Source organism: Eublepharis macularius, chromosome 19 (assembly GCF_028583425.1).
Source record: "Eublepharis macularius isolate TG4126 chromosome 19, MPM_Emac_v1.0, whole genome shotgun sequence".
Taxonomy (NCBI): Eukaryota; Metazoa; Chordata; class Lepidosauria; order Squamata; family Eublepharidae; genus Eublepharis; species Eublepharis macularius.
Window position 1 is genome coordinate 5,125,487 of NC_072808.1, and position 17,082 is coordinate 5,142,568.

The following is a 17,082-nucleotide window of genomic DNA, read 5'->3' on the forward strand; positions in this document are numbered from 1 at the left end:
ACAACTCCTCAACATCCTGCCATGCTGCTGTACAACAAAAAAAAAAGACATTGATGACAGACAGTATCACGGGATACAATGACTTACATAAACCAAAGTAGTAGTGGGAGTTATTTCACGTCTTCTTTGGAGGACTGCTGTGCAGCTGCGAGGAGCCAGATGTTGTCGGGGAGGTCAGCTGTCCAAAGAGGCGGCTCTCTCTAACTTGGGCACTGGCTACACACCTCCCTCAGCAAAAGGCTGAAGCAAAGCAGGGACAGCATAGCAGGAACTCTATGTCCGGCACAGCAACCTCCCGTACTAAAGCGGTGTCAGGGCTGAGGAGCTGGTTGAGGGGGGGGCGGGGGAGAAGATGAGCTTTCTGGTGAAGGAGGAGGAGGAGGAGAGTACACAGCGAGGACATTCATGTTGGAGGACAGAACTAGAGCAGCTTCCTGGCCAATCCAGTCACCCGGCAGCAGAGCATCTTCCAAATCAGCAAGGAGTACAGCAACAAAGACTTGGACTCTCCTATGGACTTGAGCCTGAAGAAGAGGAGGAGGTACCCTGAAGCTACCCCAGACCGTGAGCTGCCACGTCTTCAGCTCCAACAGGGACTGAAACCAACGGCTAACAAGAGCACCAGGAGGTGAGGCGGCAGTGGCAAGCAACCTGGGCAGCTTGGCCCATGAGAAGCTACCTCCCGGGTATCCAGCGCTCTCCCCAAGGCCGTCTCTTCCTTATCGTTCCATCATGCCCCAACCCAACCCTTCTTGCTTGAAGACATCCAGCACCAGGCCCGGCAACTGAGAACACCTGGCAACCACAAGACAGTGGGACGGAACAGATCCGATCCGGCACCTACTCCTTGCCCATCGGGCCTGCCGACCCCATGGGGTGCATTCAGCCACACGCCCTGCAGGCCTGGGCTGGTCCTAAACTAGGGAGGGAACCTGGGGCCAATTGTTCTAGCTAGTTAACTAGCAAACTGTCCAGAAGAGCTGAAGCAGCACCAGAGCCCAGGTTACACTCGCTGGTCTCCGCCGGCTGAACCCGCTGGCGAGTCTCGCGCTGGCGATGGGTCGTCTGTGGTGGAGAGGAAGAAGAAACTGGTGTCAGACCCACCGGTGATCTACCGAGTCCTTTTCACAGCCCATTCCCAAGGTAGGCCACGCTCCCTATGCAGACAAATTTAGGCAGAATGGGAATTCTAACCACAAAGTTGCCCAGATCACGGATGTGTGACGCATCTGCACCGAAGCTAAGTTCAGAAAGGCTGGAGAGGGGCATATGGTTTGGAAAGTAAACTGCTTCTCTTGGGCAGCTTGCCCATGGGTGTGTTTTTTTCCCCCTCAACCTTGGCTTCCAATCCTGTGTTATAATCGATGTGTCCTTAATGTTTAATGTGAGTAATTCTGCCCCATCTCTGCACTGAGGGCAATCACAGCATTCAACCTCTCCTGATACATCATCTTTGGAGGTGGCCAGTTGTATCTCTGCACGAGTTCCTGAGCTGGGCTTCCTTTCCCGTCAAGAGGCAGTATGTTCTGAGCAGGTAGCAGGTTCCTCTAAAAGCAGGTAAGTTACTCTCATGCACACTGAAAAAAAGCCCTGTGGGGAGTGATTGACACGCGCTTCCAAGCTTAAAAAAGGGGAGGGAGAAGAGAGAGTGGGATACATCACATTTCTAACCCAGTCTCGAATTTAAAAAAAAAAATTAATACAGCATATACTGCAGGAAAGACCTATTTATAATTCAAATGGCTTCAGTATGAGACAGCTTCGTGCATCTATTAAATAGACGCACGGAGCTGTCTTATACTGAAGCCATTTGAATGGCAGCTCCCAATAACACATGAAAAACAAATAGACTCTTATTTGTTTTTCTTGTGTTATTGGGAACTGCCGTGGGGCCCTGCATTCAACTGAAACGGAGCACTCAAGCCAACTAACTAACCCTCCAGGCTCAAATCCCATAGTGGGACACCCTCCCCCCCCCACACACATGCACAGAGCAGAACGGAGGAAGTGAGCCAGCACACTTACCAACTAGCCGTACTCCTCCCACCCCAAGCAACCTCACCCAGTTAAACGGGGCATTCCTTACCAGCTGCTTCTTCAACGATGGTGCCAGTGGGGCTTCCCGACCGGCAATTCTGTTGCCCCCACTGCTGTGAGCGGAGCATCACCATTTCCTCCAAGTTGCGCAGAACCGTCACGGTGCCCTTGGGAGAGATCCTAGCTGGCTCCAGAGCTCTGCAAGGGAAATGAGAAAGAATAATACGTAAGCAGTTCATAAAGAGAGGGATTTGTCAATGGAGGGTGGGTGAAAAAACTGAGCTTATGGGCTTCCTCCTGCAATGCAAGAGAGTTTGGCTCCCGTTGACTTTTTGCCTTGTGTGCCGCCTAAAATGAACACCAGTCTTGTTAAACCATTGACTTCCACACTTCCCCACTGCCAATACACATGCATTCTCTGTGGTGGCCCCCCAACTTTATGGAATGGTCTACTTGAAGAGATTAGGAAAACTCCCCCTCTCCTAGCTTTCCACAAACTGTGCAAAAACCATATTATTCAGGAGGGATTTCTTAAACGGGTAATAGGCTGTGTTGTAAGTAAATGGTTTAAAGAGATGCTTCAGTAAAGGGGTACGGAGGGACTTTACTACCATTGATGTAAGTATGGCAGACCACAGACTACTACTATAATTATGATCCTACTGGGCAGTTCTGTGTTGTCTAACATCAGTCCTAGAATTGCTTATGCTCTGTTTCAGCATTTCTTCAACTCTGTATTGGATTTCTGCCAGTTTTAAATCTTTACAAATTTACATGTATATACCCACTAGCTTGATACCCGTGCTTCACTACAGTATTTAACTACTTTTAGGGGAAGACTGGGAGGTGCATTTACTTCAGGACACACTCAATGACTCCCAATAGCAACTGCATATTGTTTAGAATATGGGGAGTGAGGACCAATCAGGCCACATATGCAAATGACCTGCATTCCACCTGTCGGGGGCGGGGGATGAGGTGTGGAATGTTGTGAGCCCCAATTAGCCTGCATAAGCAAATGACCTTGAAAGGCTGGCCCAATCAGGGAAGAGTGGCCGAGCTGGCAGTGAGTGGGGGCGCAATCAGGCAGCAGCCTGCCAGCCACAGAGGGAAATTGTATCCCTTTGGGAAAACACATTTTACTTCTTTTTTTCCCCTTAAGGGGTGAATATCTTAAAATCCCTTCTTAATGGGCATTTACATCATGAAAGGAATGTTCTCCCCAAATTTCACACTTCCAGGTCCAGGGGTTTGGGCTGGGCGTTGATGAGTCAGTCACGACACGTGTCTGTGTGTGTGTGTGTGTGTATATATTACATGTTTTATTGAAATGTCTTTGAAATTGGCTGTACTGACTCACTCTGTAATCTCCCTGGAGTCTCAGTAAGAAAGGCGGATTATTTAAAAATGTAAATAAATAAATAGTACTATGAGCAAAATTTAGCTGATAACCTCAGCTTGTTTTTAAAATTAAGAAATCAGACACACAAACAAGTTTCCAGCCCTTATGGTTTTAAAGATAGCTTGGAAATGTGTGGCAAAGGCTGGGAAAAAAGACTCAGACCCCAGAGGTGATGTTTCCAGTGATCAGAGGGTGTGCTTTCAGTGCCTTACTCCTTGCCCCTCCCAGCTAAGAGAAGCAGAATGAGGTTAGGTCAAATTGCAAATAAATGCTTAACCTGCATAAACGAACCAAAGTACAAATCAAAGTTTGGCACGAACCAGGCTGGTTCGTGGTTCGCAAACCGGTGGTTCATCAGAGCCTATTTCTGACAAACTGCCACGAACTTTAGGCTGGTTCATTTGGTTCATCAATGCAGACAGCCTGGCGCTGATCAATCAGTTTCCTAGGCAACAGGGGATGGACTTCATGCAGACCTTCTGCTGACCCGGAAGTGGCCTTCTGCTGTCCCGGAAGTGACGATTTGCTGAGCGGGAAGTGACGTTTTCATGAACCAAACGAACTGGTTCGCGAACCGGGGAAGGTTCGTGACAGTTCATAGTTTGTGAAATGTGATGAACCATGAACCACATAGTTCGTCCCCCCCCCCCCCCGGTTCGTGCCCATCTCTACTCCTTACATCTCATCAAGCTTATCTCCCCCTGACCTGCTTACCTGTCCGAGGAGACTATGCCTGTATGGCTCATAGAGCGTCTTACCTACAAGGGGGTAAACAAGAAAATGAGGACATGTTCACAAGCTAGCATACTTTCATTCCAAACTGGCATACGCCTGAATAATATGCTTTACATTCTACCTTCCCAATCACAAATGTGGATAGGATCATTGCTCCAGACTCAACAGACCTTGAAAACAATTGGTAAATTACCATTTTTTAACTGGAACGATTGCCTGCTCCCATGCAACCCCTACCATATGGTAAAGATCTGTTTCAGAAGCCTTGCTCCGTGCATCCTCACAAGTAAGGTGGGTCAAGGCCAGAGACAGGGGTTGGATCCAGACTGGATCTTCCTACAGCAGAATGGACCTTCCCCCCTCACATTGATCTCCACTAAATGTTGCTCTTGGGGGATAGGGCACCCAGAGGAATAAAATGAAGGGGAATCTGCAACAGGAAAGGGAAACCAGGGCAAACTGCCTACTTAGAGCCAAACTAGATGTTCGCTTTTTTTCAAAAAAGTTGCAGTTTTGTTTAAAGAGTTGCGCAGCAGCTTCAAAGAACGGCTATTAAAAAATAAAGCACAGCCTGTTTACGCTTGGAACGCCACTGCGTTCCTCCCCCAAGCTGTTTTCTTATACTGGGAGAGAGGGAGCTACTTCCCCATTTTATGCTTCTCTGCACGCATAGAATACTCCACATGGAGCAACAGAACAGGGAAAGACATCCTCCAACCCATGTGCTGTTTGGGTACAGCAAAACAGCTGGGGGCAGGGGAGGCAAGAGCCCTTCTTCGCCTGCGGTGCCTCACCAAGCTATTCTCCACAGCTGCTGAGTGGCTGCGGGAAACCTGGACTCAACTCTTTCAAAAAGCAAACATCTAGTTTGGCCCTCAGTCTAGATCCAACGCATGGTCTTTTCTGTTACAGCACCCTGATCAGGGAATCAAGGAATACAGTACCAGGGCTGTATTCACACACCTACTGGATAATGCGCTACGGCAATCAGTTGCGACTGGATTTTCCTGTGTGGACAAGCCAGTCCAATCGCAACAGTGATTGCTATAGAGCAATGAATGAATGAATGAATGAATGAATGAATGAATGAATGATAAATTTATTGTTTGGGGCCAAAGGCCATTACAATCATACAGATATAACATATAAAACACTCTAGCATGTAAACATATGCACAAATATTAAAACATTAAAATGATCTAGGCAGAAAATGCCAGTCAGATAAAACCATTGCTGTCTCTGGACACAACTCTAGCTAGAGCAATGATAGTATATAGAAGAGACAGCCCAGCTGAAAACATTTTTTGTTGTCCTGGGATGTTAGTTCATCTGGCAGTAGTATTTTGTGTTCGCTCTTTTGCCCTTCTTAATTTTATGTTGTGTTCTCCTTAAAAAAAATAAATCTAATTTTAATATCATTAAAAAACCCTGTTTCGTGATCATCTTGGCCTGTGCATACTATGGAATGTATGCAATTGTCAGATGGTTTGACTGCAGTTTGAGGACGAATTCACAAAAAACCTAGTTTGCGATCAAAAGACCGAAGATCTCTGCTTCACATTAGTCAAACCACATTTGGAATACTATGTCCAGTTTCTTCAATACAGACACAGGCAAACTTGGAACAGGTCCAGAGGAAGGCAACCGAGATGGTCAAGGCTTTGGAAAAGAGTCCTATAATGAAAAGCCTGAAGAAGACTCTAGGGAGACATGTTTGCACTCTTCAAAAGACCGGAAGAGGCTGTCACAAGGAAAAAGGCAAAGCCTTCTTTGAATTTCAGTTGCTGGCTAAATAGTAAAGAGTCCAGTAGCGCCTTTAAGACTAACCAACTTTATTGTGGCATAAGCTTTCAAGAACCACAGCTCTCTTCATCATCTGCCGAAGAGAGCAGTGGTTCTCGAAAGCTTGTGCCTCAATAAAGTCGGTTAGTCTTAAAGGCGCTATTGGACTCTTTACTATTTTGCAACTACAGACTAACACGGCTAACCCCTCTGGATCTATGACCAAGGGAAGCACTGCATTCAGCCGGACAGAGAAGAAATCCATCAACCGCACGAAAAATTCTGGCTAATGCATTTTTGGACTCTCATTATCCATTTTGCTTATATTACATCCAAATGGTGATGAATTAATTGACAAAGAAACAGAACGTACCCGATGGGAATGTGGGAGTTTGGTGCCCACAAAATCAGAAGGTTGGGGGACCGAAGGGCAGTACAGCTCAGGAGCCAACCGGGTGTTGGCAAATTTCATGCATTCTTCTAGCGTGCAGATGAACTGGCTGCAGGTGGCCCGTAACAAGGATGAAGCCTCGTTCATCTTCTGGGGAGCCAAGGCGAAAGAAAATGGTAAGAGTCTGCCTGCTTAGTTGGATCCTCAAAACTGCAGTCTGACTTAAACAGCCTCCATCTAAGGACCAACTGAACTTTCAGGGCCAAGCTACACATGACGAATGACACTTGAATGGCAAGTGGATTGAGTGGAGGGCAAGTGAACAGGGAGGAATACACTTGCCGTTCAAGTGTCATTCGTCATGTGTAGCTTGGCCCTCAGTTGTGGAGATAGTATAACTCTCTTTCTCATGCATCTTTTTTTTAAAGAATTTTTATTTAAAGTCTGTTGCAATGCCTATATAAATCACAATAATACGATTGACAAAGCTTGATGACTAACATTGCCAAATTACAGGTATAAACATCTGTGCATGCTAATAACATAGTCTGAACTTGTTTGATTAATACAAGGCTATTTAAATAAAAAATGAACAAGCACAGAAAAGAGTATGGGATTTTACAAAAGGCTCACAGTTTCATAATATGATTGTTTTGAATCGGTTCTGCCTTTGAATTCAATTTTTTTCCAAATATTCTAGTACTAGTAACCAAATTTTCATAAAAGTAGATTTGCAGTTAGGTCGTTCTGTTAGCGTAATATGATCTGAAATCCTTTCCATGGTGAAGTAATCCCAAATTTTTAGAAGCCAGGATGAAATCTGTGGAGTTTTTTTTTCTCCCTCCAGCAGGATGCAATAATTGTTTTCGCAGGGGATAGGAGTATAGCTATCAGAGTTTTCTGAGAGGGAGGACTTGTTTTATCCTGCCAGAAATTTAGTAAGATAACCTCTGGCTTTAGGGTTACTGTGTAGTTTGTTATATGCTCCTCATGAGCAACCGAAGAGCGCTTTTGGAGATGTGATTGTGCATGCAAAATTTCAGGATGAAAGAACTGCAGGACTACTAGCAATCTTAGAACTGATTCCCAAGACTGAACTTCGAGATATGGGGCAGGATCTGGCCTCCTGAGTTAACTGCAATTAAGAATGAAGGCTACAGGGCTCTTTACTCACCCGGAATTTTTACCCAGGTTTGAAGCTGGCTGAGGGCCGAGCTACACATGACGAATGACACTTGAACGGCAAGTGTATTTCTCCCTGTTCACTTGCCCTCCACTCAATCCACTTGCCGTTCAAGTGTCATTCGTCATGTGTAGCTTGGCCCTAAGACATCCACTGGGAGGGTGGGTGGGTGCAAACATAAGGTTTCTGATTCCTTAACCATAGCAAGGAACTCAGGAACAGGCAGCAGGGCTGCTGGCTCTCTCCCGCCACCCCCTCCATTCTGGAGCCTTCAGAAACACACTCAGCATTCTGCTAGAAGGAGAGGTAGGAACCCAGCAGGCTCAGCGTTGTCTGCTAAACTCCAGTCCTGCCTCAAACTGCTCCCACATCAAACAACAGGTAAGGATTCGACCTCACCGCTAAAATCCTGCAGGTGATCATGTAAATTGTGTGCGTTTTTTTAATATATATAAGAATTTTATTTAAAAAGATGTAACAACAGGAAGTGCATAAAAACTTATACAAGCACTACATTTAAAAACTGGATTAAACGAACAGAAAGATACAATCAGAATATATAACAACACAACTTAATTGTATAATAGCTCTCCTTCCCTCTCCTTAGTTACTTAAACCCAAACTTTAATATCAACTATTTTTAATTAATCATTCCCCCTGTGTTTTATCTTTTTCTCTTGTATCGAGTTGCCTTAATTTATCTTACCTATGTAATCAAAGAAATCTTTCCATTTTCCCCAAAAGTCAGCTGTTGGTCTGTTATGCACATAAGTAGTTAATTTGGCCACTGATGTCAGGATCTGTCTGTGTTTAAGCCAAAGGTCTCCCTGTTCTTTGTAAATGTAAAGGGCTTTGAGGCAAGCCAGCAGCAGCAATGCACGAGGCCCTGTACAGGTCCAGGGATAAAGTTTAGCAGCAGCCCAGACGTAAGTGAATCCCCCCTGCTCCAATTCACATCCACAAGAATTGCTGAGCTTCATGCCCAGGGAATATAGCAGTGCTGTGGGGAGTCTCATGGCTGAGCACCAGAATGCAGGAATGCTCTTCTGGAAGATCTTTGGGGGAAATTACTTTACAAGAATGAGGTCCCACATTCGTGATGAAAGTGTCAGGCCAAGATCTGGGAGACCCAGAATTGAATCCCTGCTCTGCCATAGAAGTTTACTGGGTGACTTACGGCCAGTCACATACACTCAGTTTAACCTACCTCACAGGGTGGTTGTGAAGATAAAATGGAGGAGAGGAGAATGCTATCAGCTGCTTTGGGTCCCCATTGTGGAGAAAGTAAGGAAGTAAATAACACCAGAGAAGTTGATGGTCGCTCTCTCTCTCCATTCAGCACATTTTCATCTTGCCTTTCTTCCAAGAAGCTCATAGCAGTGTACATCGTCCTCCATTTCTGAATGTTACCTTCGCAACAATCTTGTGAGGTAGGGTATGTGTATGTTATGTGCCACCACGTCGCCTCCAACCTATGGCGGCCCTATGAAGGAAAGACCTCCAAAACGTCCTATCATTAACAGACTTGCCCAGATCCTGCAAACTGGAGGACGTGGCTTCTTTCTTAAATGTCCAACTTTCACATCCATACATAGTAATGAGGAATACTGTAGTTTGGATTGTCTTGATCTTGGTGCCCAGAGAGACATCTTTAAGGATCTTCTCTAGCTCCCTCATAGCAGCTCTTCCAAGTCTCAGTCTCTCCCACCACCCCCTCCACGTTGGGCCAAGAGAAAGACCAGGTCAAAGCCACCCAGCAAGCTTCATAGCAGTGTGAGGACTAGAACCTGGGTCTCCCAAATCTTGATCAGACCCTCTAACAACTACACCACACTGTCTCTCCATGGAGCTAAACAGGTATTGTTTAAAAAGGTGGGACTGTGAGAACATGGCTACAAAACCAACAAGAAATTTCCCTGCCCCATTTACAACCCTGGGGAAGGCACAGGGTGGAACCACCACAGCCTCAGCTTTGAGAGCAAGGGTGTTAATGTATTCTAATAATGAAGTCAGTGGCATCCCACAGGCCTACGGTACTTTTCCAACACTGCCATGAGAACTGAATCATTTCCCTGCCCTTCTGCTCAAAAATATGCTTCTGTTGCTACAGCCTACCCTTCGGTGCCAATCCAACTCAGCCCCAATCTTTTGATATTTACTGAATCCTTTTCCCCCTAAGCAAAACCCACTCTGTTAGTCTACCTAAGGGGAAAAGAGGACAGTAACGCCTAATAACCAGGGCTCAGATCACTGGGTGCCAATCACCCAGAAATGTATGCTTTGCCAGGACCTCAAGGCAGTGTCCTCTCCCAAGAAGGTTCATTTAGCTTGAGATCCTCCCATATGGTGTCTTGGAGTCTTGAACTATATGTGGGTAAGTGACAACAGGGGAACTTATAAATTGGCAGCAGAGTCGTATTAAAAATTCCCCTATCGGAAAATCTCATTTTGATACTGGGCTATTAATAGTGACTGTTAAGTTCTTTATCTTTCTTCCTGAAATAATATTTTTGTCTATTGTATGGTTACTTCTACATAATATGTGTTTATTATTTCTTACCACCTTTGTGCTTTATAGACTTATCTTTCTGGGCTCTTTAATAATAGATGAAAAACATAATAACATTTTAGATTTTTGGTTTGGAAAAGGGGGAGAGGGGCAATATTATCTATTTTATACCTGTCATGTACTTTATTCTGTTATTATTATCTAATTTACTGTATTTTGTATAATCGGTGAGATCTATTCAATAGTTTTTACAAGGTTCTATGTATTCTCAACTGTTTCTGTTTTTTGTTCTATTATAAATAAAATTAATTTAAAAAAGAAAAAAAATCCCACTGTCACTTTCTTGACAAGCCACCCTGTTGCATGCAACTGGATCGATTAACAGTCCACACACACACACCATGAGCTCAAGCGATGTCCCTACCTGGATGTCGAGTGGGGATCCGTTATCTTGGGGATGTGTCGCTTCTTGCACAGCCAGCACCTGCTGCGTCAGCACATCACAGTATAGCCGCAGCTCGGACAGCTTCCGCCCCAACGACTCATGGCTTAGATTCTGATCTGAAGGAGATACGTACACACGTGAATTTATATGAATGCTGCCAATGCTCTTTTAAGGGGCTGCTTGATAAGCAAATGGGTGTCCTCTCCAGCTGTGGGTATATTTACATCTACACCCCAAGGCCAAACTTCTAAGCACCAGGGGTCATTACGTAGAAAAAGAGCTGGAGGAGCTCATTAGCATAACTCATTAGCATATGCCACACCTCTTGCCATCGCCAGAAGTGTGTCATTAGTATAACTGATTTGCATATACCACACCCCCTGACGTCACCTATTCTGGCTGTTTTGGACCCAATCCTGGCCATTCAGGGCCGAAATTGGGGCCCAAATGGCAAAAAGGGGCTGAAAATGGCTGAAAAGGGGCCCCAAATGGTCAGGATCAGGCCAGCGATAAGCGGGAGAGTGATCCACCACCCGTTAGAGGCCCGATCCTGGCCATTTCAGCCCCAATCCAGGCCGAGACGGGCTCAAAATGGCTGTGAGTCAGGTGGGTGGGGCCACCTGCTATGTGACCTCTTTGGGGAACTGCCGGAACTGCATTCCTGTGCGTTCCCCCTCGAAATGAGTCCTGCTAGGCGCCATCAGCTTTCCAAACCTCGCAGACTTCTGCCCTCCCAGCATCATTCCAATACACATTTTCCTGTTTATTAGAAGAATGAAAGACCAACGGTAAGAAGGAAGCAAGCTGTGTAAATCACAGAATTGTCGCTTAGTATACCTGCAATAGGGCACCGGGCAGCAAATAACAACAGCAATCTCTTGTGCCTTATTGCAAAAGGAGTGGAAAAAATGGAAGACATTAGCAAATGTCGGAAAAGAATGGATTTGGGAGATGATCTACAAATAGCAGGAACCAAAAAGGAATCCTGTCACACATTTAAGGGTAACAGATTTATCACAGCACAACATGAAATGATAAAGCTGCAAATCTTTATGGTGCAACAAGTCCCGGTTTTGTTTATTGCTGCCACAAAGCAAGGCCCTCTTCATACACGCAGAGGAATGAAGAGGCAGATACCTAAGGAGAGAGAACGGACTGCGCCATTTCAGGTGCCAGGGGGAGGATCATCTTTTTGGAATGTTCCCCTTAGTTAAACTTCTTTGCAAGTAGAAAACCAACATAGCAAGCAAATAGAAAAAAGGCATGGGGAGATACAAACACTTTGTTCCTGCTGAGCTAACTTTCCTATTTGGTTGGATTTTTTTCCTGCAAAGAACCATTCAATCTGGATTTCCGATCTAAAATTCATTCTACCACTCCACTATCATCTTCAGGTGTGAAACAGACTTTGTGTGGCTATCCCAGAAGAATTTGTGTGTCAGTAAGCAGACTATGCCCCAGCGCCCAACTATGTAGCACTAAGATCTGGAAGACCCAAGTTCAAATCTCTACTCTGTCAGGAAAGCTTGCTGGGTGACCTTGGGCCAGTCACATGCTCTCAACCTAACCTACCTCACAGGGCTGTTGTGATGATAAAATAGAGGCAAGGAGAACAACGTTAGCCACTTTGGGTTCTCCGCTGGGGACAAAAGCAGGGTATACATGAAGTAAATAAAACAACCACAATAAATGTAACCAAGCAGAATAGACACGAACCATTCCAGGATGAAGAAGGAAGTGGCATATTTCAGTATTAGACTAGTCTGTAAGCATCATAACAGCCAAGGTTGCTGTGAGCATAACCAAACCAGAAAATGATCCAGGGCGTGAAGCTTAAAATACCCAGGGATTTCTGGTTAGGTAAATAAATGTTGTTTATTTAAGATAACAGCATCTTTAACGAGCACAGGTATCTTTGCTTGTGCAAACAAGCCCTCGATAGATACATCTAGTCCGGCAGGGCCAAAACCGAAATGGTTCAGGAGCAACTAAGGTGCAATCCATTTTTCCCCCACACTCTTTATAGCTTCCTTCAGTTGCTGTTTTTCTTTCCAGATGTTGCCAAACACAGAACGCTTGAGAATAAAAACATTAAAAGTAAGTTCATAGAAGCTCTTCGCGGCATAGCATCCCTCAACATTCCAGCCATTTCTCAACATTCCAGCACGTCTTGGAGTGACCGAGCAACATCCTGCTGTCTGGGACATAGTTTAGAGGGGGCAAAACCCACCTTCCATGGCAGGCTCTGGTACTTCCTTAGGGCAGGCTTAACCATTGCCTGAAGGGCATACATGCCTTAACTTCCCCACACAGAAGAAAACATGGCATTTGTCTTCATGACGCATCTGACAAAGAGAGCTGTGGTTCTCAAAAGCTAATGCTACAATAAAGTTGGTTAGATGCATCTGACAAAGAAAGCTGTGGTTCTCGAAAGCTGATGCTACAATAAAGTGGGTTACTTAACGGTGCTACTGAACTCTTTACTATTTTGCAGCTACAGACTAACACGGCTAACTCCTCTGGATCTATAACCATAGAAAGAAGGTATGAAACCCAAGCTCAAGCTATGCTGCACTCAAAAAGATAGACAACTGAACAGACCTAGAGACGTTTGCCAAGGAAGAGAGTTAAGCACTTTGATCTAATCCCAGTTTACCAGTTTTGCAAGCCTCCATCTCTGCCAAGATCCTCCCTAATCTCTAACCACAATCCCTGCTATTTTAAGTTCCCCCAAGGCTGCAAACACGTTTGCAAAGAACCCACCTTTCTCTTTCTGGCTCCTGCTGTCCCCAAGGCATGCCTTGGAGCTGCCCAGAGCCACCAGCCATTTCTGTCTTTCGGCAGCACCTCCCGCCTTCAGGTAAAAGTACTGTTCACCTGGGATGACCAATTCCATACGAGTGGGATCAGTAGTGTGTACTACATGGGAGGAAAATATCAGAAAACCAAAACAGACAGTGAAAGCTGAAATGTCAGTGACTCTGTTGCCACATATTCTGAGCACACAAGATCACACCTTTGCCATTTGCATTAACCTAGTTTAATTACCACCCTGCAGAATCTGTACCAGGTCAATGATGGCGCCCTGAGGAAGAACCAGGCACCCACCTTCTTTTTATTCTGATTCTAAAAGTATTGGGCGGTCTAAAGAGTAACTAATCCACAAGAGGTGAGTGGCCAGGAATATATACTTTGGGTTAATTGGAGGCACCAAGGAATACTGCAGGATTCAGAATGACCCTGAAATAATTTGGGGACAGAATCTCTGACTGTTCCCATATCAATAGATCATTTCCTTTCTATCAATACCGATTGTACGAAGCTCAGACTGTGTAATCCGCCTTGAGTCTCAGTGAGAAAGGTGGACTATAAATGACATAAATAAATAAAATATCAATATACAGCAAAGATCTTAGAGGGAGAGGAAGATGGTGAGACCTGAAGCTGGGGGGAAAGCAAGGTAAAACCGCTTCAGAGGGATCATATGGAACAGAATGGCGTAGACTGTAGTATCTGAGACTCAAAAACAATTCAGTCTTCTTGGGCCTGTCTTCCACATACCCAAATGTCTATACATCAGGGTTCTGTCATTTATGCCTCTGCAAACAAATGGAACCAAATACGGTTCTTTGAAGAAGGAAATCTTTAAATTAAGGCATAAAGAAGGGGTGGAGTGCTAGAACAATCTCTATTTGGAATGGCAGGCAAATATTTGAATTGGACTAAAGGGCATCTAAGAGTCTAATGAGGCATTACGAACTGCACGTTTGCCAAGGGTACAAACAACTATACTGTAGCTGCTAGCTGCTAGTGGCAACTTGTGAGTAAACATGGAGCTGATTTGGATTGGGACTTTCTCATGGGAAAAGGAGACATTCCTTGTCTTCTCCCTTGTGCTGTTTTCTTTGACTTGGGCTGTATTTGCTTTGACAGTGTCAGAGCGCCACAGAGAAAGTAATGCTCCCCTGCAGCCCCCAGGCTGGTGAGGCAGGAATTCCTCCTTTTCCGGTGCACCAGTCCCAACGCCAACTGAACCTTGCTGCATGTTTACTTCTGAACTGCCACCAGGAACTAGAAGCTCTAGCATACGTGCAAGCCGCTGTGGCAAACTGGTGCAGTCTGTAATGTCTATTTAGGCTCTCAGTGTAGCTTTATAGAAAAGGAAAGGGTAGAGGAGAACAGTTACCAGTAACCCAAATGCAAACCATGCACAGATTTCTGGTTGAGGACAAAAGCAATTCTGCAGGGAGCTCCCGTGCATATTTATTACTTTATGCAAGTCCTTGCATGTGCCACTTGACAACAATCAGTGTCTGGGCTGTGGAAACTTTATGGATTATTAAACATCATGTCCATGATCACTAATGTTATATTGCAAAGCTTCAGTTAAGCAAAGCATTCTCTGTGCTGATTTGTGTGTGTTATGTGCCGTCAAGTCACCTCTGACCTATGGTGACCCTATGAAGGAAAGACCTCCAAAACGTCCTATTATTAACAGACTTGCTCAGATCCTGCAAACTGGAGGACGTGGCTTCTTTGACTGAGTCAAGCCATCTTGTTTTGGGTCTTCCTCTTTTCCTACTGCCTTCCACTTTTCCTAGCATTATTGACTCTTCCAAAGAATCTTGCCTACGGTAAACCAAATAATTCATCTCTGAAAACAATAATTGAGCCTCCATGCAAAAACTAAGGAACACATCCAGACAAGTTTTTGTTGATTTATTGCTCTGAATTTTGAAGTAATCCGGCTCCTTTGTTGCCAAAGTTTGCAGACCATTTTGACAAATTATATTGTGAACCCGCCCCTCCGTCAGAACCAACTCAGCTTACCTTTTATCTCACACACAGCCATCTTGATGCTACCTTTGCTTCCCTTGCCCACATCATCCTGGGAGTCGTAATACGAAAGGATGCCGTTCTCGAGCACAAAGTACCGTGGCTGCCAACCTGAAGCAGACAGAGAGAAATGGAAAGAACTGAGTATCTTCTGGTCATGCAGTCGTCCAAAACATGTGGGCTTGTCTTTGCTGCACTGGCCTATGGTAAACCAGGGAATTTGAAGCTCCGCTGCTAGGGTTGCCAGCTTTGGATTGGGAATTTCCTGGAGATTTGGGGTGTGTGTGTGTGAAAACTGGGGAAGGCAGGGTTTGAGAGGGAAGGGACCTCAGCTGGGTATAATTCCATAGAGTCCATCCTCCAAAGCAAGCCATTTTCTCCAGGGGAACTGATCTCTGTGGCCTGGAGATCCGCTGTAATTCCAGGAGATCTCCAGTCACCACCTGGAGGCTGGCAACCCTATCCACTGCTCTTATATTTTGTGCCTCTGTTGTGTTATATTTGTACAGGCTGCTGTTGATTTCGCCCCTGTGCAGGGTAGCTCCACTGCTCTTACCGTTTGTGCCTCTATTGTGTTATATTTGTGGCTGTGGCTTTCTACATTCCATTCTATTCCAATCCAGCATTCAGCATAGCTAACAGAGGAAACTCCAGGAAATATTTTAAAACAAATAAAATACTCTTTTTTTAAAAAAATCAGCATCCTGAAAGCAATAGACCGATACCACTCCCTAGAAAGAAGCCTTTTGGGAAAGGCTTCTGGACAGATCATGCAAGGAGAAAAGGAATGTCTAGGGGGGATTTAGGAAGGTGGGTGGAAGGAAGGCGTCCAGATTCCTGGGTTCAGAGCTTCCCCATGGAACAGCTATGTTGCTAGGATACGGGAAAGGAGGGGAGGCCCACAGGTGAGTGTGGCCAGGTAAAGAAGGACAAAACCGAGCTGGCTCTCACCTGAGAGGTAGTTGGTCCATTTCAACAGCGCTCCCTCCATCACCAGCACGGCTCACTGACACTGACTGAGCTTAGCCAATGACGGTGCTGAGCCGGTAAGATTCAGCCAATCACAGGACAGAATGAAGGCGGGTGCTCATAAGAACAGGCGAGGGGGACCAAAAGGAAAAGGGACGATTGGACGCCGCAGTGGCGAGGCGGGGAATTACCCGAAGAAGTGACCAATCAGAGTAGGAGTTGGTCAAGAGGGGCGAGAAAGGCAGACCAATCGGCATAGCGCCTTCTCCTTTGATGGCCCTATGGGTAATGTAGTTCTCATGCCCATTGGTAACTTGGTCTTGGGAGTCCATGTAGTGGAATCGCCTTATGTGGGTCTGCGGTCACGGCTGAAGGAGGCGTGGTTGGAGCTGGCTAAAGCTGGCGGAACGCAGGGAAGAGTCGTCCTGGAATCAGTCCAAAGGAGTTAGCCGTGTGAGTCTGTCGTTGCAAAATACTAAAGAGTCCAGCAGCACCTTTAAGACTAATCAACTTTATTGTAGCATAAGCTTTCGAGAACCACAGCTCTTTTCGTCAGATGCATGTGATGAAGAGAGCTGTGGTTCTCGAAAGCTTATGCTACCATAAAGTTGGTTAGTCTTAAAGGTGCTACTGGACTCTTTAGTATTGTGTTGGAATCGGAGGTTTAGGAAGTCTTGCCCAGGTTAGATGGCAGTGCAATCCTAGGCACGCTTGCATCTAAAGTCTGTGATACTGGGACTCGCTTATGCGAAGGGCTGATGTGCATTGCAAGAAGAAACTTAATTTAGTGCCC

At 45.3% G+C, this 17,082-nt stretch overlaps 1 protein-coding gene across 1 annotated transcript; it reads right to left on the minus strand.

The window, feature by feature from the left end:
• Nucleotides 1–167: 167 nt before the first annotated feature.
• On the minus strand, nucleotides 168–16,337 carry LOC129346340 (pleckstrin homology domain-containing family A member 3-like). The gene is made up of 8 exons (XM_055003686.1): nucleotides 16,272–16,337; nucleotides 15,315–15,431; nucleotides 13,248–13,403; nucleotides 10,464–10,600; nucleotides 6,330–6,497; nucleotides 4,154–4,197; nucleotides 2,087–2,235; nucleotides 168–1,065 (listed from the first exon to the last, which is right to left on the minus strand). Exons 1-8 carry the CDS (start codon nucleotides 16,309–16,311, stop codon nucleotides 1,004–1,006), a joined length of 873 nt encoding a protein of 290 aa, XP_054859661.1. The 5' UTR covers nucleotides 16,312–16,337; the 3' UTR covers nucleotides 168–1,003.
• Nucleotides 16,338–17,082: the final 745 nt, after the last annotated feature.

Bases quoted from the DNA above. Each gene is read 5' to 3' on its own strand.
- LOC129346340 (XM_055003686.1), bottom strand. From the start codon at position 16,311: ATGGAGGGAGCGCTGTTGAAATGGACCAACTACCTCTCAG. The intron at 10,601-13,247 runs GTGGGTTCTTTG...TATCTCCTTCAG, and splicing joins CAGGAGCCAGAAAGAGAAAG to ATCAGAATCTAAGCCATGAG. The intron at 1,066-2,086 runs GTAAGGAATGCC...TCTCCACCACAG, and splicing joins CATCGTTGAAGAAGCAGCTG to ACGACCCATCGCCAGCGCGA.